The sequence below is a fragment of the Microcaecilia unicolor genome, chromosome 3, assembly GCF_901765095.1.
Source record: "Microcaecilia unicolor chromosome 3, aMicUni1.1, whole genome shotgun sequence".
In the NCBI taxonomy this organism is placed as follows: domain Eukaryota; kingdom Metazoa; phylum Chordata; class Amphibia; order Gymnophiona; family Siphonopidae; genus Microcaecilia; species Microcaecilia unicolor.
The window spans coordinates 150475024-150497319 of record NC_044033.1 but is presented as its reverse complement, the minus strand read 5'-3'; the positions used below and the strand labels follow the sequence as shown (position 1 = coordinate 150497319).

General features: G+C 42.8%; 1 protein-coding gene across 1 annotated transcript in view; it reads left to right on the top strand.

Moving 5' to 3' along the window:
• The first annotated feature begins 1102 nt into the window (after window positions 1-1102).
• KIF26B (kinesin family member 26B) overlaps window positions 1103-22296 on the top strand; it is a 799934-nt gene continuing 778740 nt past the window's right edge. Inside the window, exons 1-2 of the mRNA XM_030196461.1 lie at window positions 1103-1165; window positions 1751-2155. Coding sequence (XP_030052321.1) covers window positions 1103-1165; window positions 1751-2155 — 468 coding nt within the window. The remainder of the gene's footprint in view (window positions 1166-1750; window positions 2156-22296) is intronic.

The window sequence follows — 22296 nt, the reverse complement described above, 5'->3', positions numbered from 1 at the left end:
CTTTAAACCCCATATGGAAAGAGGGGACACGTATGCGACCACCGACCAATAATGTGGCCGTAGATGTTTTCCTATACGTAGATTTTAAGGGGTGGGGTGTGTGGGTCCTTGGAGCCTGTTTCTTACCCACCCCCACCGGTGGTTCCGTGGCTACCAAAGGAATTATACCTCCGGTCGATGGGAATCATAATGGGGGAAAAAAGAGAGAAGCATCTCCTATTATTTTACAGCGTGGGGGAGGGGAAGCAGTGCAGCATCGCACATGAAACCCTTAAAGAGGTTTTTCTCTTTCACCTTTGCCCTGACAGAGATCTGAAATGCTACCGACCGAAAAACCTCTATGTGCGCGTGTGTGCAAGGCATTGAAAACCAAAGATTAAAAAATAGAATAATAACAATAATTCTAATTGTGAATGGTTAAGGTGGCTCACAGCCTCTGCTTGGAAAGGCTGCCGTGGGGACCTTTATATATACCTTTTCCCAGCTGTCAAGCACAGCTCTGTCTCAGGATATTGGCTCCAAGTGACCACTGGCTCCTCCTAGAGACTAGATGCTGATATATATTTTTTAAAATTTTTTTTTTCGGGGTAATTTTTTTTTCTTCATTCAGTGTAAACCTTGGTGAAGGAAGCAAGTTACCAGTACCACAGCGCCACTGGCAGAGGCGGGGAGAAGTCTCCACTTCTAGGAGCCGCGCAGCTCTGTTTTTTTTTTTTTTTTGCGATATATCTCTGTTCCTTGGGATTTCTTTTTTGCCCCCCCCCCCTCCCCTGGATTTTAAGTTGTTGGGAGAAATAAGATGCTGATGCCTGCTTGAACGGTGCTATCATGTTTCTGCTCGGGATGGTACTGTTACAGTGAAAAGAAAAAGGAACGTGCGGGAAAGATGATGTGAACGAGAAAATTGATGGTATTTCTTCAGGAGCTCGAGGGTTTTTCCCCCCCCCCCCTTTTTAAATAAATTCTTCGTTCTGGGGAGGAAAAAAAAATACACTGCCAAGAGTTTATCCAGCGGATGGCACGGATTTGACGGAAAACATAAATTGTATCTTGGATTTTAAAGTGCAACATAAAGAGAAGAATATTCCTCTTGGCAATTGCCATGAATTCCGTGGCTGGGAATAAAGAGCGAAATGCAGTGACCAACAGAAGCCGTAAATGTGGGGTAAGAGCGGTCTGAAATATTGTGGTGGGGGACATTCCTGCATCCTTGCTCGTTCTGTCTCTGTTGCACAGCCCACAAATAGTACAGAATCAAAGTGCGTGTGAACATTTTTCACAGCTCCCTCACCACCAATTTACAAATTTGCTATGTTACAAAATTGATTTTCCTTCTCGGTTATGGCCAGCGCTTCAACAGATCCCCTAAACTTTATTTATGTTCCGCAATCGCACTGTTCTCCCCTCCTTTCTGTGGACAAGTTCCTCCCGGAATCTGCTCCGAGGTTGCCGGCGTCTGAACCGGGAGATCGTTGTGTAAAGCGATTTTAGACTAGATTAACATCACCTAGTGGTTTTTTTTTTTATTATTATTTCCTGTAATACCCTGCTGCTTTTAAATGCATAAGGCTCTGTAGCACGCGTGAACTGGATGCATAGAGCGGCTGTATTTTGCAAGAAAGGAAAATGAAGCTTGGCGCGGTAAGGAAGAGATTGAGGGGTTCGATCCGCAGCTCGGGTTTTGCGCATCGGCTTTGTTACACGAATTTGCACCGACCCTTAAATTTGTGCATCTTCTTCTGTCTTTCAGGTGAACGAGGCGTGCTCCCCCACCAAGCCCGCCGCCGCCTTCTCACCGGAGATCTGGTACCGCAAGGCATATGAGGAGTCCCGGGCCGGCAGCCGCCCTGCCCCCGAGGGAGCCGGCTCGGTACCTGGCTCCTCGGGCACCCCATCCCCAGGCTCGGGCACCTCCTCGCCCGGCTCGCTGGCGGGATCACCGGCTGGACCCGCCTCCCCAGGCATCGGCACCAGCTCCCCGGGCTCTCTGGGAGGCTCCCCGGGCTTCGGCACCGGCTCGCCAGGCTCGGGCAGCGGCGGCGGCTCGTCCCCGGGCTCCGATCGCGGCGTGTGCTGCGAGAACTGCACCGCCCGCCTGGTGGAGCTAAAGAGGCAGGCGCTGAAACTGCTCCTACCGGGGCCATTCTCCAGCAAGGTTGGTACACGTTTATTTCCACACGAGCCCAGATTTATACGTTCCCTATCGAGCACCATTGTTTGGTACTTATATGTGTAATGTTTGGAAGGAGGAACTTCTACTTCCTATGCCCCTTGCCCCAGAATGACATTTTTGCTGTGATGGTCGAGCTAAGAGACCTCGGAGCGAAATTATGCTGAAAGCTGTGGGAAATGTGAGCGATTGGGGGAAGTGGGGGAGCAGTGAACAGGAGTAACTAACGTTGATTCTACGGGCTAGCAAACTGGTGCCAAGTGTGGAACAGGCATGCAAGCTTCAGGATATCCGGGCGGTGGCAAAATAATAATAATAATATTTCATTGTTCAGGTTCTAGGCGGCGAATCCAGCTGCAGAGTGCTAGAGATGTGTGCAAACTTGGAAAGTTTTAAAAGCTAACAGGGAGAGAGGCATGCAGGGATCGCTAAAGTAAAAAAACAAACAAACCCCAGTGCAGATAGGTTCCAGCAGTGTGGCAGAGCCATGTCAAGCTCTGTTCGATGCAAATCAAGGCCAAGATTAAGGCATCACGGCCGGGAATTGAGGGGGAGGGGTTCAGGCAAAGCAACGCAGGTGGGTGAAAGTGAAATGAAAACGAGGCTGAGGCTTTGCAATAATTATTGCTGCCAACAGAGGGGAGAGAAGGGGCAGAGGAGCAATGTTAACGGGGGCAGTGCCAGTTGCACTGGTGCCGCGGTGGGGGTGGAGGATGTTGTGGATGCATTTTTCTGGTGGTATGATATCAGATCGCCAAATCCCTCCCTAACCCAGGCACCTTGTACAGGAAGTGTACACTGAGCATTCTGTTTACTAAACCAAGGCACGTGTGAGCTCTCTACAGCCAGAATTGCTCAGTATAGCAAAGGTGGAAGAGAGGATGCCTATTGCCTACAATTTTCAGTATCACGTCTGTCTCTCTGCTTATTATTTTGTTGCATTTCTTTTTCGGGGCTGTCGTTTCTCCCTTCCTCTCATTCCAGTGTATTTGGAAATGTTGACATGCCTACTAGATGATCCAAAATGTTTCCAAGGCAGAAATATTTCAAGAGCAGGCGAGAAATAATGTGTCTTTGAAAAGCTGATATGAAGGGCACCATTTCCCTGACTTTAGGGCCTGTATTTTTTGTTGAAACAGGTCCTTCTGCCCTCTCTTGCGCTTTCCCAGAACTAGCAGTGCATGGTGGGAATTGAAGCCCAGACTGTGTGTCAGATTGTTGTGTTTTCACGTTTTTGCCGATTATTTTATGGCCGTTCTGATGCACTCTGCATAGGTCAGTGCAGATAAAGGAATACATGAAATGATTTTCTGCTTCTGGGGATTTGCATGCTTGGCAAACTGGGTGGGCTTGGATTAGGCAAGAATGTCTCTAGCTTACCCCTTCAGCTTACTCCTTCTGAACAATGTGGCTCATAAAGTATTAATATTAAAGAGAAAGACAATCTGTGCATCATGTTACTGAACAAATAACCTGCAGCACTCCAAAACGTGGCAGTAATACTGATAGACCTTGGGAGTGTGAGGAGTACAATCTTAAAAAAAAGATTAACAGAAGAAATGCCATTGATGTAGGTTCATATATTTTACTTCCTGTACCTTAGTATGCTGTAAGGTTGTACTTAATTGCAAAGATGCGTGTATGTGATATTAAATGCACAGTACAAGGCAGGCATTGATCCCCCTGGACTCTATATAGTGCCCCTAAGGATCCGTGTCAAAATCCAAGTGTATTCTGTAACAACGCATGTAACTTAATTGGCTTAACAAGACAATCAGCATTGTTAACAGCACTTAACAAGCAATAATGAGCACTAATTTTCAATAATTAGAATTTATGTGCACAACTCCGTAAGAGTATTCTGTAATGCACTTTGTCTAAATTTTAATGCACACGAGGCAAAAAGGAGCATGGTTACGGCCGGGGAAATGGGCATTTCGTAGGCATTTCAAAATTTACATGTGTTGTTATAGAATATGGCCCTCTGCGCCTCAATCTACACGCTGGGATTTGTGCCACATTTTTTGTTGGTGTAAATGGAGGCACGTAGTTTTAGGCGCTAGGATATCAACTAAACATATTCTGTATACTGCACCTAAATCTAGGTGCCAGTTATAGAATATGCTTAGGTGGAAATGTTTTCCGCACGGATTTTGTAGGCGCCATATATAGAATCTGGCCATTAATGTGCAATGTTTTATTTACACCATGTGTATTAGAGTGGCGTAGCCATGGGTGGGCTTGGGTGGGCCAGGGCCCACCCTATTTGGACTCTGGCCCACCCAAAATTGTGCACTCTTGCTATGGCTTGCAGAGGTCCTCAAACCCCGTCAGCTGAAGATTTCCTCCTTCTCAGGCAGCCAGTGCTCTTTCAAACGGCAGCTGGCAGCACTTGCCTTGAGCTGAAACCAACACCAGCCCCTCTTCACATGCTTAGTTTTTATGCATGCACAGCCTGCTGGCCATGGCATCAGCTCAAGGAAAGTGCTGCTGGCTTGTTTGGAAGAGTGCTGACTGTCTGAATAGGAGGGGATCTACAAACCCCGCCAGCTGAAGATTTTCTCCTGCTCAGGTATTTAATATTGTGGGCTTGCAGGTGGAGGGAGGGATGAAGAGCAGAGCAGAGGGGGGGGGGGGGCTAGGGACAGGGGGGAGGGCATGAATTCCATGCCCACCCACCTTGGACTCAGGCCCACCCAAAAATTGGCTGTCTGGCTACGCCCTGTATTAGCTTATATAATGCAGAGCCTGCTGGTGGTGGCATGCCTGTACTGTGTTGTATCATTTCTGGGTGCTGCTTTTTGTCTGCCTTCCCTATTTCCCTCCCTCTCTCTCAACATTTTCAGCAGAGCCTTCTTTCTAAAATAACTATTATTCCAAATCTCCTTCCCTTGACTCTTCCCTTGTAGAATTCCAACCTTTTTCATTTGTGTCCTTTAAAACCTTTCAGTAATGCCTCAGAATCTGGGATAGAATGACGCCTTTAGGTTTCAGAATCTGTGTTCTTTTCCTTCTCACAGTTAATGCCTTTTTACCCCTGCTGTGAACTCAGATATTTTCTGGGTACTCAGAAAGGAGTTTATCCCACCCTCTGTCCATGAGCAGAAAATGTTGTGAATGGCAAGCACCCAAAGGACATGGTCCTTTTCTGCAGCTAATGTATCTGAGACTCGAGTTGTAAATCTGTGGAATGGTGAGCTGGTCCCTGGACTGAATGCAGAGAAGTGTCAACGGCATAGGATTCCTTCATGGCAATCCTATGAAGTGTGGTAGAGCCGTGGACAGAATATTCTAAGGCAGGGGTTCTCAACCCAGTCTTCGGGACACACTAGGCCAGTCAGGTTTTCAGGATATCTATAATGAATATGTATGAATAAATTTGCATACGATAGAGGCAGTGCATACAAATTCATCTCATGCATATTCATTGTGGACAGTCTAAATGAATGGCTATATTTTACTCATGGGGGTCCTTTGGCTATATGCTCATGGGGGGTCCTTTAACCAAGCTGTGCTAGAAAGCAGCTGGCACTGCAATTAGCACGTGGGTTCGCCGCACGCTCCAGCCACTTTATAGCGTGGCTGAAAAATGGCCACGGTCATTTTTTTAATGTCCACATGCTAATTTCTCCATTAGTGCATGGACATTATCACATTATTTAGGAGGCAGTAAGGGCTCCCGCACTACTCCTGCGCTAATTGTGTAGTCCACGGTAATGTGCCTGCGCTATCTAATTAGCGCTGGCATGCCTACTCTCAGCCCCCAGACATGCCTGCGATGGCAAAAAATATAAAATATATTTTTTACTGCAGGAGTAGCGCGCTGATGGCCAAAGTACCACATTCCACGGTAGTGTCCTTTTACCGTGCGGTAGGCCCGCATTAGGCCTACCACACCCTAGTAAAAGGACCCCATGATTTGCTGTTGAATGTCAGTAAAGTCAGCAGCTATGTGGATTTCATGGGCAAATAAGCCTTTGATGTTTGTCCCTAAAATTCAAGGGTTTTCATTGCCTCTTCTGGATGAAATAAAGCTTTAGGCTTTTTTACTGTGACAAGTCTCTTAATTTTATTTATTTTTTTATTTGTTTCATTTGTATCCCACATTTTCCCACCTATTTGCAGGCTCAGTGTGGCTTACATGGTACCGCAACGGCGTTCGCTAGTTGTGGTGTGAACAAATACAGGTGTTATTGTGGTAAAAGAAGGTTCGTGTTTGGTAGATACATTGGGGAAGTTAGGGAGGGGGGATGAGGGTTCTCAGATCAGTAATGTAGTCAGTTGAAATTGATCAAACAATTAAGACCTTTTCTTTCTAAATCAAACCTGGTTATGGTTGTCTGTGCATTGGTCACTAGTCGATTAGCCTACTGTATTCACTGTATCAGGGTTTGTCCAAGAATAGGTTTCAATTTGGTTGGCGGATCGTATTACACCTATTTTGGCTGGGCTACATTGGTTACTGATTTTAGCCAGGATTTCTTTTAAATTATTATGTTTAGTCTTCAAAGCTTTTCGTTTGGGTCAACTAGAATATCTGTCAGATAAGCTGGTTAAGTACGTGCTTTACTACTACTACTACTACTTAACATTTCTAGAGCGCTACTAGGGTTACGCAGAGCTGTACAGTTTAACAAAAAAGGACAGTCCCTGTTCCAAGGAGCTTACAATCTAATGGGCGAAATGTCAAGTTGCTGTGTTCTTCACAGTAAAAGTTATTACATCTTCCATCTTTGAGTCAAGTAAGACTAACTACTACCAAAAACGGGGCTTTTTGTTACATTGGCTCCTGTCTCTGGAATTCTTTCCCTGCTGAATTTCATGTGGTTTCTAATTATCTTATTTTTGAAAACCTGGTTGTTTCAAGTGAATTGTAGTTTTTCTGTGTTTAGATTCAAGAGATTTATACTTTCTATATGTTTTGATTTTTGATTTTGGAATTACTTTGAAACTGATGATCACTTTTACAATATTTCTGTTATATGGTATTTAATTATAATTAGTTGGTTATGAGTTTTAGGTGATTGTGCTGTTTTATGTGGGTTATTTAAAATTTTTATTGTACGTCATTTAATATATTTTTTGTAATTACATTTTTATGATATTGTGTTGTATAGCTTAAAATTTTTATTGTAAACTGCTTAAACACATTTCATGTAATTAGCTATATATCAAATACATCAAATTTAATCAAATCAAATTTCTCTTCATTTCTCCCTCATTTTTTGCATCAAAGGTATCCAGCTACAATTCTGGAAGGCTCCCGAGTATGCATGAGATATATTTGCATATAGTGGAGGAAGTGCATGCAAAATCTCTCTCATGAATATTAATAAGGGATAGCCTTTCAATTGCAGTTTGGCACCCTAGCTGTGCATCTTTCTCTTAGCACCTTGCATTCCATTCCTTCTCCCTTCATCAGCATTGCTTCTCACATCTTTTAGCTCTCTGACCTCTCTACTCCATTTTCTTATTTATGTATTTATTTGTTGCATTTGTATCCCACATTATCCCACATTTTCCCACCAATTTGCAGGCTCAATGTGGCTTACATAGTACCGTGATGGCGAATGCAAATTCCGGTATGAGACATACCCTCCCGCTTTTTTCTCTCTCCTGTCCCCTCTGCCTCCTTTTCCTGTTCCTCCATCTTCACATCGTTCCCTCATCTCTCTGCCTGTCCCATTCTTATCCCTTGTCTTCAGTTTTTCCTTCTTTAGCTTTTCATAGTTATAGTTGTGGTTTGCTGTATATCTGCTCAAGCTGTACACTACCCTGATGCCCTTGCAAGAAGCAGTATATCAAATATTGATAAATAAATATTGGGTGCCCTACGCAAACGTTCAGCTTATGCCACCCCCCTTCCCAATTAAATCTCAGGTCAATCATGATCATATATGTAGATACATTCCTAACAAGGGCAATTTCCAAAAGTCATTTACCTGGATAAATGAGATATTTGAAAACTTGCTCATACTTCACACACCCATTAGAGTTTTACATTCACTACACGATAGTCACTTATTTGTTCCCCCTGTAGGATGGGCCCGATTTTGAGTCCACACAGCAATCTGCTTTTTTCTTCCTCGGACCTTCCCTTTGGAATACACTTTCTAGGAAACTTCACATGGAGACTCCTTTCCTAAATTCGAAGCTACCCTGAAAATGCTTCTTTTTTGTTTGGCCTTCCCAGTATTTGCGGTTGTTAAGTTTCAACATTTTTTATTAAAGGCAATTCAAAACCAAGTTACACAATTTGCCACAAAATACATAACAGTACAACATAAACCAGATTCAGTAACAGCTCTATATTTATATATTCCCACCTCAGAATATGTCTAAACCCCATCCAACTTCCCACCCACCCCAACGTCCCTGCCCCTCCCCTGTGATCCCTATAGCCCTTAAAGCTCCCCCCCCCCCCCCCGTATTTGCGGTTGTTAATGGCAGACTGCAATATGGTACTCACACTGCCTTTCCTTTGACCTCCCTGCTGCAGTCCCTGATTTGCTCTGCCTTCTCTTGCCATTTTTGCTCCTGGTCCCAATATCCTTTTAATTCTTACTGTTTGGTCTCTTTCCTATTATTCATTGGTGGTAATTTCTTCTTTCTCATTTTAATTTGCTTTTCATTTGTTGTAAACTTCTTTGCTGTGCTTAATGAAAGGCGATATATCAAGTCCAATAAACCTAACGCTGCCAATTGGATCCAGATTTGGAGGTGGCTTTCCAAGTGGTAGCTGTTTAAGCTCCCTTGCGTTGTCTGATGTGGTAATCAGTGGGCGGAGCTTGATTCCACACCCAGAGCTAAGTTGACACAGAGAAACAATGGGCAGAGCGTGCTCCCACGCCACGAGAAAATATGAAAGAACAGTTCCAGTAAAAATTAAAACAAACCACAGCACAGGCAAGTTCAGCGCAACCAGTGATGTTGTAACAGGAGCTGTAGACCTGTGGTTTAAGCTCCTCACGGCGTCTGACTTAGTAGTCAGTGGGCGGAGCTTGCTCCCACGTCCAGAGCTATTTTTATGTGGTTCACCATATGCAGTTAAGTGCTGAATATTGCCCGTAACGACATAAGTGTTAGCTGGCTGCATATGCTTGAATATTCAGAGCTGGTGTCTAGACATGGCACGGCATTGAATATCCGGTAATAAAGCCGCCACAGGCCAAAAAAATGCTCACCGCTGCCAGATGAATATCTACCTTTTAGAAAGCAAATGGTTCAGATTGCATATTTTAGTCTTAACCAATTTTATTAACAATAAAAATATACACTGCAATAGAGCGGAGTAAATCTGTTTTCGTTAGGTTGTAACTGCTTTAGAAATACTTCCAGTGGAATGAGAGCTATAATGAATCTTCCTTGGTGCTTCAGCATGCTTCGGGGTGATGGAATCTCATTTCTGCCCAGAAAAGAGTGGCCAATCTGAATGGTGACTTGATTCACTGTGCAAACATTCCCAGTACCTAATCATTTTGTTCTAACTCATTGCAAGGCAGATGGGATTATTTATTTATTTATTTATTTGCAAACACTTGATACACCGCAAATTAAGCCTATACAGGCAATTAAGCAGTTTACAACAATTAAAAACAAATTCTTTCTGCAACTGCTGGTGGGGAAAGGAAAGAGTCATTGAATCAGAAGAAGGAAAAAATCTATGAAACAGATGAAAAGGCATTAGAGAAAAGGAAGGTTTTTAAAATAGCTTTGAATGATGGAAGGGACATATCAAGATCTGGGGCGTAAATAGCTAAAGGCAGTCTCATGGGAAAGGGATAAATGCAAAGCTGTTGGTGAAGGGACACAGAGTAAATTGCCTGAAGACAATCGGAGGGTACGAGAAGGAGAGTATGGGATCAGGAGCCTGTGTAGGTATGCTGGAGCAGAGAGGTTCTGACACTTAAAGATCAACATAAGAAATTTATATATGATGCGATAAGAAACTGGGAGCCAATGTTCAAGATGAAGGAGAGGGGTAACATGGTCAAAATGGGCACAATGAATACATTTTCCTGAGGTAGATTATATCAGTTGGAGCCGTTTAAAAGAGCGTAGCGGAAGACCGGCATATAGGGAATTGCAGTAATCGAGCCTAGAAATTACCAGCTCAAAAAGAAGAGAACGGATAGATGTTGGAGATAAAAAAGGCCGAACTGAACGAATATGTGTAAGTGAAAAAAATGAGGATTTAGTTACACTATCAATCTGATTTTTAAAAGTCTATTTAGAATCAAAAACTACTCCTAAAATTTGAATAGACTCCTTGTAGACAAGTGGAGCATTATCCAAGGTAGGTGGAGTGGGAATAGGTGAATTTGGATTAAAAAAAAAACAGAAGAAGAAATTAGATTTTTAAATGGCTTGGGGCAGTCATTTGTCAGCTCTTGGAAGGATTAACTCCATTAAAGTTCGGACAACTACATCTGTTCTTTAAATTCTGTCACAGGCCACTGTGCTAGTGTTGGGCGTAACTAATTTTCAGTGTGCAACGGTATCCTGTCTTTGGCAAGCGCTAGGCCTTTGGGTTCCTACTTTTTGGCAGATAGAATTATAGGCGCTTAGAATGGCTTAGATGAGTTGAAACGATAAAGGAGAGAGTTGAGGGAAACATAGCACAACGCAACTTCAGCTTTGGGATGCTTCAGAATAGAATTCAGGGTCACGTGTGGTGCAGTCAGATATTGCTGTGTAAGACCTTCTTGCTCATAAAACTGAGTAGAGTGTGAAAAGAGATCTCTGTTGTTCCTGCAGTCTGGGGCTAGTAATACCAAGCTGAATTGCTTGCTCAGCATTGATAAGGTAAAAAGCAGCTTTGATAAACTGCGGATGAGCATTTGACAGGCTTCAGTAAGGTACAGGAATCTTTCATTTTCAACTGAAAATAAGTCGCAGGACAGAGAGTCTTGATACTGAAGCTGGAGGGAGGTTCAGAGGAAATACTTGTTTATTGAGAAGAGTGGTGAGGCCTGGAATTACTTATTGGCAGAGATAACAGTTAACAATGTGGTGACAGAATTCAAGCATGTTTGGTACAGATACAGGAAAAGACGCAAGGTCAAGGGAGATAACTGGAGAATGAACTGGATCTACTGTGACATAATAAGCAAGGCCAGTTAAGTAAACTGGATGGGCCAAGTGGTCCTTATTTTTGGATAGTTACTAATGTATACTGGATGAGTGGCCTAGTGGTCAGAGCACTCTAAGAGTGTCTGGTTCAAATTCCACTGCTGGTTCTTGTGATCTTGGGCAAGTCACTTAACCCTCCATTATCTCAGGTACAAGAATTAGATTGTAAGCCCTCCAGGGACAAGGTAATACCTGCTGTACCTGAATGTAACTCACCGTGAGCTACTATTGAGAAAGGTGGGAGCAAAATCCAAATTAATAATGACAGTAGATCAGATGCAAGGAAGTGTGAAAAGACTAGGACTGACCATTCCGGACTAAATCCTTAAAGTCAGAATAGTTTAGTAACCCTATAAGTAGACTATATTTGGTTGGGACCAGGGCTAGGACTAGAATCCTTCAGGAGGCCATACATAACTTCAGACTCTTTAATAAGCCAGTCCACTCCAAAAGCTGTTTACTGAAAAGCCTTTCAAACAAACAAGTACATTATGGCAGAGGCAACAATAATTATTATATCTCTGATGCTTGATACCCTTAACTCAGAGAACGTCCAAAGTCTTTTCTCTTTTAATCCTACTACTATAGGTAGCAGGTCAGTGCAGTTCAGTATTAGCTCCACTTACAGTTACATTATATTACATTACATTACATCTCGGTTCTTGTAGTAAACAATAACCTATGTAGATCTATGCAGAAAACAAGCAAGAAGACTGGGACAATCCAAAATCATTAAGGAGACTTTTCATGTCGGCAGGAGAAGTCTGGATTATACCAGTGGAACACTTTGGTTGAAAATGAAAATCACGTGGAGTTAAGTACTTATTTTTATCCCCATTTAGGAAATTGAGCATAATATATAAAAAATGTATTAAAAAAATATATACTAAATTGCAAAGTTGGATCGATGACGATTACATGCCCACCCAGCCCAAGTTTGGCTCAAGTATAATGCCAATGTGGTGGTAGTATGCGGCTCTGACTGATCCAATGGTAACTTTCTACTACAGATTGTGAAAATATGTGATATTGTTGGGAGCTGGGTGTTTTGTTATTGATATATTGCTACTCCCTCCTTTAAGAAGCAATTTGGGTGCTGAAGGTATTGAGATAGATTATCAGGCATGTTTTAACATAATTTCCTGGATTGTCCAAGTCTTCTTGCTTGTTTTCTGCACAACGACCGTCTACCATTCAGAAAAATGTTGAAGACCTATCTCTTCAAGAAAGCTTACCCTAATGACCCAACTTAACTTTTTAAGCCCACCCACATGATTCTTGCCCCGACGATTATTATACCTTTGACCATGTCTCACAATCTCCTTATGCTCATTCCTCAATCTCTTCCTGTCCATCCTTTCTACTCCTTACCCATCCCAATCTCTTCTCCTTTTGCTCATCCTATCTTTGTTTACCTCTCCATGCTCAATTTACATATCCTCAAAACCCCACTACTACTATGTTTACTACAACTTGTAACATTCTCCTGCAAGGCTTTGTAATTCTATTTACTATGTAAGCTGCATTGAACCTGCTATGTGTGGGAAAGCGCGGGATACAAATGTAATTAATAATAATAATAATAACTTGAGTAGGGTCTGTGATTACACAATGGACGGGGTGAAGAAGACAACGGAGCATACTTTAAGGGCCAAGCGGTCATATGCCAAAGGCCACTATGCTCTGAAAGGAAAGCCTGCAGGCTGTCTTTGTACTCCAGCCAAATGGTGTTATACCTGTTGTCCAAAAGACCAGTAATAAATCTAAAATCCAAGACCAAATCCGCTGCCGCAGGATCCCACCCTTTGCGATCTGCTTGGGGCGGTCCTTAATTGATCTATTTTACTATATTTCACACTTTGTAACTGCTTACCCCGGGGTCTGCAACTACCTCTCCGGAACTATGTAAGCCACATTGAGCCAACAGATGGGTGGGGAAATGTGGGATACTAATGTAACAAACAAACAAATCAATAAATAAATATTATATCTGAATGGAATATGCATTCGTTAGTATGCCTTCGATTTGTTAATGCAAACTAAATTTATTTATTTATTGGGGTTTATTAACTGTCTTTATGAAGAGATTCACCCAAGGCAGTGTACAGCAGGTTACAGTTTAACATAAAACTTACAGTTTTGTTAAGCATTTAATAGTAAAAATGGCCAAATATAAACATGAATACTATAAATGAGGTAAACTTGAGAACAGCAAATTGGAACCTAATAATAGGAATACAATGAAACAGTATAAAAAATATACACATTTAACAGCACTGAAATTCAAATAACAGAGATATTATTCAATCTAATCAGCACGCATTAGAACATTCAATAACTACAATTAATGCATATCGATTAGAGCATGTTAAAAAGTTCTAATGCACATTACAGAATTAACCAAAAGCCCGCTGTTCTCTGTTGGTCATTGTATCTGTATTGGGAGTGGAGGAGTAGCATAATGGTTAGTGCAGAGGGCTGAGTACCCAGGAAGCTGCGTTCATTTCCCATTGCAGCGCTTGTGACCCTGGGCAAGTCACTTAACCCTCTATTGCTCCAGGTACAAATCCTAGTTTGTGAGTCCACTAGGGACAGAGAAAGTGTCTGAATGCAATATGTAAACTGATTGTACCCCAGAAAGGCATTATTTAATAGTAATGATGTGTAGAGCTCAGCTGTTGATGGAAGCCTCTGTTTTCCTTTTTCCTCTCCTAATTCACACCAGGCCACTGAAATAACAGTTTTCTGTCTTGTTTTGCTTGCTTAACTCTCTCCTCTGGGGAGAGTCTCCCTTGTTTCTGTTTGCTCAATGGAGGTGTGAAAAGGTTTTAAAGAGGATCTCAAGGGGTCTTTAGTGCCCTGCAGTGAAAGAAGGAAACATCTGGCTCTTGAAAAGAATGTTCTGTTGTTGGATTGGATTGGATTAGATTTATTTTTTTTTATATACTGCAAAATTACCTTACTGTTAAAGCAGTCTACAATCAACAATTTCAAGGAATTTTTTTTACATACGTACAATACCATTAAAATAAAATCTCCAGCATCTCAATTAAAAATACCGTTGAAATAACAGGCTAAGAATAGGTTTGCTTTGATCACACCCCTCATTCAGCTGTCTAACCTGGTAGGTGATCCTCAGATCTTCATTCCATTGGCCACTCCCTCACAGACTGTGCACATCTCTTGGCTGTCAGGATTGGTGAGTTATTGTTTTGAGATTTTTAGTGTTTATTGGTTGTATTGTAACATTTTCTTTGCCCTTTGCTGCATTGAGCTATTTGGAAAGATGGCATACAAATTAAATATATTCATTAATGAATGAATATTTTATACATGCACTGGACTTTGCCTGTTCATATGTCTAGAATGTGTTTATTTTTGTTTTTAACTCAGCAGTTTCTTCCTACTCCCTTCTGCTTTCAGCTCAGTCAGAACCCAGATTGGGATTTGGCAACATTAACCTTCATTTGCAGCTATCTAAGGATTATTTTCCTCCTGTTTTATATATTCTCCTAACTTGCTTTAGTCCAGTCACTGTGATGACAGCCCTTGGCTTGAAGCCATACACCAGGGCTCCTTCTGGAACCTGGCATTTATTGCTCCTCACCTCCCTCCCCTACAGGAATTGTGAATGCTTCAGTTAGGTAGGTACAGTACATTTTTTCTAGTTGTCTGGGAGCATAGCAGCAGGACTTTTGCAGTGAAACTGCTACTGCCGCCCCAGCTTGGCAGTGCTAATGTATTTTATACAGTGGGTTGCAAAACATTCTCAGCCCTGTCAGCCCTGCCACGGCGGATACTTTTTTTCTTCCACTTAAGAAAATAAGCATGAAATATCTGATAATTGCCATCAATCATATTCCTAGCAGTTCCAGAAAATATAAACTAGTATGCCTGATCTGAGCACACTTCCTTTCATTCCACCATGCCTTCTTTCCTTTGCTCCCCTTATTTAAGTACCTGGTTCAGCTTCTAAGACAGATAGGGGTGTTCATACCATGCTTAGCTCCCTGCCCCGAGTGACCACTTACTATGCACGTACAGTGAGCACAGAAACTTGAACAATGACAGCAGATAAAAACCAGGGCCGACAAAGTGGGCTACTCTCCAAGGTGTCAAGCTCAGGGGATGCCAGTGCGTATTGCAGGGGAGGGGTGCCAGTATTCTGCCCCACTGTTGCTGCTGCGGAAGTAGGAGCTATTGAAGTCTGTCCAAGTCTGCTAGGATGGGAAACACAATAGAGGAGACTGTAGTCTGCAGGCAGCCCAAGGCTGAGTATGTTAGCAGCTGCCCCTCTGTCCAGTTTGTTTCCTTTTGAAGATGTGGGACCCAATATTCAAAAGGAACCAGGCAGGAGAGACTCCTGCTGATTAAACCATGCTGAGCGGACTGACCGCTGATATTCAGTGGCAGTTAACTGGGCAGTGCTGCTGAATATCAAACTGGCCACGTCAAAACAAGCAGTGGAGGGGCAGTTTGAGGATGGAGTTGGGGAGGAACCGAGAGTTGTGCAAGTGCTGGTGATATTCAGGACTGGTGTCTGCATAGGTAATGATCAGATAGGACCATGCAAAAGGCCGTTCTAATTTTTATTGCTTAACTATGTGGGTGCTGGCTCCAAATATTGGCCGGCATCCACATAACTTATAGATAGTGGCCTGAAGATTCTTCTGTTCTCTCCTCCCTCTCTCACCTGAAGAAGAGCATACCCACCCTCCTAACCCCTCCATGAGCAAAGAGCCCTTCCTTGTCATACAACTTGATTATATCCTTCTCTCAATCCCCTCCCTCCACAGGAGCCTGGCCCTTTCCTGACCCCCCCCAAAAAAAGAAACCCTCATCTAGACCCTTCTATGTCTCTCCCTCCCCATGAAGAGCTCCCCATGCCCTTGGGGCCTACCTTATTGTCCCTTGTGATCTAGCGGCTAAGTTGAGAAGGAGAAAACTCCAGTCCCTCCTGCTGATGTCAGCTCTGGGTGCTAAATGGCGGCCATGACTTCTAGTGGTGGTGACCTTATATGGAAGGCTGGCCCTAGCAGTAATACTGCAAGGCTACAACTAGAGGTCACAGCCACCATTTTTGCACCCAGTCCACATTGCCAGAAGTGATGGGATTCACTGCTGCCTACCCTATCCCCCTAGACCATCTGGGATGTAAGGTGGACCCAAGGGGGCCTACAGGGGAATGGGGGAAGCTTCACGAGGGGGGAGTCATGATGGCGGAGTCCACAAAGGTGGGTTCTTGGTGGTGGGGGTGGGTGGGAAGGGGCCAGGGTCTTATTGGGAAGGGGGTTGAGAATGGGGTAAAATCTTGTTGGGAGGGTGGGGAAGGGCCCCATGCTCTTGGAGGGGTTGGGACGGGAGATTGTAATTGGGGAAAGGGGCAGCACGGACAGCTCCTCTTTTGTGGGTCCTAGCTGAATATGGGCTGGAACCCCCCCAATAAGTATCAGCGGCCAGCACACATCCAGTCTTACCCAAATACTCAGTGCTGGTGCCCGGATATGGCCTGGCATTGAATATCTGGTTCTAGTTATATGCCCCAGTAGCCTAATAAGGTTCGCCCCAAAACGCTTCATAACAGACCTTACGTCACACCTGAACTACATGCTGCAACACGGACTTTTCCCCAAGGACAAAGGAAATATATTACTTACACCCATACCCAAAGACTTAAAGAAAAAATTAAATGACACAACCAACTATAGACCAGAAGCATCCATCCCCCTGATAGTAAAACTAATGGAAAGTATGGTAACCAAACAACTCACCAATTACCTAAACAAATTCACAATACTACATGAATCACAGTCAGGATTTCGATCCAACCATAGCACTGAAACAGTGCTAACCACTCTCATAACCAAATTTAAACAACTAATTGCAACTGGAAACAATGTGCTACTCCTACAATTCAATATGTCCAGCGTGTTCGACATGGTCAACCACCAAATACTCTCGAACATCCTAGACTACTTCGGGATCGGAGGAAATGTACTAAGATGGTTTAAAGGCTTCTTAACAGCAAGAACTTATCAAGTGATTTCAAACTCAAAAACGTCAACACCATGGAAACCTGAATGCGGAGTATCAAAAGGATCACCGCTATCACCAACCCTTTTTAACTTAATGATGACACCTTTAGCCAAATCGCTATCAACCAAGGACTCAACCCGTACATCTGTGCAGACGATGTCATGATATACATCCCGTTCAAACAAGACATAACCGAAATCACAAATGAAATCACACACAGCCTCCAAATAATGAACTCATGGGCGGACGCATTCCAACTAAAGCTAAACGCAGAAAAAACACAATGTCTCATCCTGTCCTCACAATACAACATAATCAAACCCAATACCATAAACACCCCATATTACACCCTTCTGGTCTCAGACAGCCTGAAAATTCTGGAAGCCACAATTGACCGATATCTCACATTCGAAGACCATGCGAAAAATACAGCAAAGAAAATTTTCTACTCAATGTGGAAACTTAAAAGAATTAAACCTTTTTTCTCAAGGGAAGTATTCCGCAGCCTAGTACAATCAATGGTGCTAAGTCATCTAGACTACTGCAATGCCATTTATGCCGGATGCAAAGAACAAATCATTAAGAAGCTTCAAACCGCTCAAAACACAGCAGCCAGACTCATATTTGGGAAAGCGAAATATGAAAGCGCCAAACCCCTAAGAGAAAAACTACACTGGCTCCCACTAAAATAACGAATTGCATTCAAAGTTTGCACCCTGGTCCACAAAATCATTCACGGGGAAGGTCCGGCCTATATGTCAGACCTTATAGACTTGCCTATTAGGAATGCAAAAAGATCATCACGCACATTCCTCAATCTCCATTATCCTAACTGTAAAGGGCTAAAATATAAATCCACATATGTGACCAGTTTCTCATACATCAGCACGCAGCTATGGAACGCACTACCGAAGGCCATAAAAACAACACAAGACATAACCATCTTCCGAAGGCTACTGAAAACAGATCTTTTCAAGAAGGGTTACCATAAACATCCATCTTAAATATGATATAATAACGCCATACACGATCTATACAAAACCGAACTCTTATCACATGACTGAACAACCTCTTTGATATTAATGATCAAGCAAAACCACGTTAAACCTTATGTTGAACAGGGTCTCTCTCTAGTTGACGACCTAATGTATGTCACAATCCAATTTATTACTCAGGAACCTTCATGCAATACCATAAATTATTCTTCTTTACCATGTATGTATGCACATGGTATATATATATACCATGTTCCATATACGTTATGTTCCATGTATGTTATCATGTATGTATGCACCTTAACGCATACCATTTGTAACTCTGTTACCCAGAAATGGCAACCGCCATAACGGCAAATGTATGTATGCACCTGAACGCAATACCACTTGTAATTATGTTACCCAGAAATGGCAACTGCCATTACGGCAAATGTAAGCCACATTGAGCCTGCAAATTGGTGGGAAAATGTGGGATACAAATGCTACAAATAAATAAATAGTTTAGCTAGCAACAGTCAGCACTACTGCTGACCACTGCCAGCTGAATATTGACAGGGTGATTTTTAGAATTCTGCATGATACTCCAAATGAGGTCTCACCAGGGACTTAGCACAGAAACATTATCGCCTTTGCCTTCGTGCTGGCCATTTCTCTTCTTAAATAAACAAGCAAGCATCCCTATGACTTTTTCTGTTGCCTTATCTTCCTGTTAGGCCACATTAAGATTGTCAGATACAATCATGTGCACAAAAGAACTTCATCTCCTATACTGTACTGCTTTTACAGCATGCATGGCCCTGCATTTTTTAGTATTAAATCTTAGTTGCCAAACGCATGTTTGACTAGATCACTCTTCATGTTCACCACACCATCCAAAGTGTCTATATTGTTGGAAGCCTTTACCAGTAACCCTTCTTCCAAATAAGCATCAGAGTGAGTTATTTTACAGTCAGCATTTTTAGGACTGGTTTGTAAAGTCAGGGCCCCGGACCAGCAAACTGGGAGGCTGAAAAGCATTGCAGTCGCTTAACTCAGCACTCTCCCCTCATCCAGTAAGCCAGGTTTCTATCTTCTGAACCACAGGGTTTACTTTGGATGATGCAGAAAAAAAACATGGAACAAGTGCTCAACATCAACTGTTTACAGGTATGAATTTGTACTGGAGAGAGCAGGATCCAGGATCTATGTGTACATTTATGTGGATGATATAACTGTACTTGTTCCCATTCAGTCATCATTTGAAATTTCTAAAGGAATTCTTAACAGTGGTATTCAGTTAATAAGTGAATGGATGACGTAAAGTCACTTAAAATTAAATACATATAAAAGAAAATTCATGTTAATTAGTAGACAAATTAATCCTTTGTTAGGGAACTATATTTAAACTTGGTACTCAAGAGTATATTTTGTCATCAGTTATCAGAATATTAGGAATACTGGTTGATTGTCACTGGATTCTCAAATCAATTCTGTTGTTAACAAGTCCTTCTTTCTAATGAAGAAATGATGACACATTCGAAAGTTCTTTGATATGTTTCAGTTTCGGTTCTTGGTTCAATCACTTTTATTATCGCAAATTAATTATTGCAATATTATTTATTTAAACTATTCAAGAAATGCTCTTAAGCTTCAAATGACTCAAACTGCAGCAGTGAGACATATATTCATTATTTAGATGTGATCATGTATCTAGTTTTTATTTGAAGCTGGGATAGTATTTAAATTTTATTGTTTCCTTTTATGTGGTGATGCTCTATCTTATATATATGCCTTGTTTGAATTTTCCCCTGAATTATTAATATGTTTGCATATCCAAGCCTTAGAGGGTTAAGATTCTTTCGTCTGTTTGAATCCTCTTTTTCTTTTCAGACTGGAAAATTCTGGAAGATTCTTCCACCTGAGCTGTGTTATAGGTTAAGGGTTTATTGCTCATTTGTGATTTATTGTTCTGATCATGTATATGTACTGGGCTATACCTGGTTAATCTTGTAATTGTGATCCACGTTGAACTGGTCTGGTGTATGTGGAATACAAGAATAAATGCTATGCTATTAGTAGAATAACTATAACTTTTGCACCTGTCAGACTTGTGAGTTCTTGTACCAAGTAGAGCGCTGCTGAGCCCGGTACTCGAACCAGGTTCTGCTTGGTAGCTGGACAACCCCATTCCCTAGAGGTTGAGCCCCTAGGTGCGGGCGGCCTGCAGGACTTAAGAGATGGAGCTGGAAGCGGGGTGGTGAACATATCGTCCAGGCAGACAGCAGGTCAAGAGAGTAATCCACACACAGGCAAAGTCAATAGGCAGGCAGCAGGTCAAGAGAGTAATCCAGGCACAGGTAAAGTCAATAGGCAGGCAGCAGGTCAAGAGACTAATCCAGGCACAAGTAAAGTCAGTAGGCAGGCAGCAGGTCAAGAGAGTAATCCAGGTACAGGCAAAGTCAGTAGGCAGACAGCAGGCAAGAGAGTAATCCAGGCACAGGTAAAGTCAATAGGCAGACAGCAGGCAAGAGAGTAATCCAGGTACAGGCAAAGTCAGCAACGAGGGGCAAACTACTGAGCAAGTAATACCTACCAAAGTAGAAGCCGAAGCATGGAGTCCAAGAAGAGCTCAGCTGATAAAGTGCTGGCGTCTGACATCAGCAGGGACTGGCAGGGAGAAGGAGCACAGCCATAGGACAAGAGCAGGGGAAGGAGGAACCGGAAGACCAATAGGAGAGAAGCAAGGGAAGCCAGGCACAAAGAGAGCAGACCCAGGTGCATGGAAGCGAAGCAATCCAGGAGCCTGCAGCCAGAGAAGAACTACACACACATGGCTCAGGGCTTTGCCAGTCAAGTGTGCGTGTCGACGGGACCCCGTGCAGCCCGAGGACGCCGCTTGCGTTGAGGTAGGGGACATGACAGCACCCAAATGTAAGCGCCATTTGCACACTAAAATTATAGAATATAGCACTTATGCAGGTAAGGGTACACTCAACACACATATTCATTCATTCATTTATTCATTCATTCAATTAAGTATTTATATACTGCTTAGACCTAAGCGGTTTACAGTTTAATTTTACAGGTACTGGGTCTGACCCTAGTGGGCTCACAATCTAAGTTGTTCATTGTACTTGTGTTGTACCTGGGGCAGCGGAGGGTTAGGTGACTTGCCCAGGGTCACACAGAGCTGCAGAGGGAATTGAACCTGGTTCCCCAGGATCTCAACCCACTGCTGACCATCTGGCAGCAGTGGGAATACGAACCCAGTTCCCCAGGTCTGCAACCCGCTGCATTAACCATTAGGCCACTCCTCCACTCCACTCCTCCACTGCGTATACTGCGCTAGTCTGTAAAAGACGTGTGAAATTTGCTTTGCAAGTAAATGTAATGGAGGCATTCATGAGGGAGGGACATGGGCAGGGCATGGGAGAGACCAACATTTATGTATGTAACTTGCATAATACCGAATCTTGGTGAAGAGATGCCATTATAGAATTTGTGTTCAGCTTGCTGCATCTAGCTTGTGGTGCTCATTTATAGAATTGTCCCCCAGTCTTTTAGTAGGCGTTCTGCTGAACTATCTATCCTGGTAGAGGTTAGTTGCAAAAATCCTTATACCGTTTGTTGTCCTCTGGACCCTGTTTCCAGAGAGGTGCTGCTTTGCTGTAAATATCTCTCAGGTAATGGTCTCTTTGAGCGTGCAGTGGAGTGGTCCCTTCCTCTCTGGGAACTCACCTACTGAGAAGCTCAGTCCTGGCAGATCATCTATTCTAGAATAATGCTTTCATGCCTTCTCTCCTGTTGTCCTGTGAAGGCAGTGTTGTTGACTGGCCTCCATTTCATTTCCTGGAATCAGGCCCCGACGATCAATTTCCCTGTGCTGTTCCAAACAGCACAGGGAAATAACACTATTATGATCGAAGCTAATAGCATGCAAATTTATGCATGCTATTAGCTTCAATCATGGGGGTACTTCTGTGG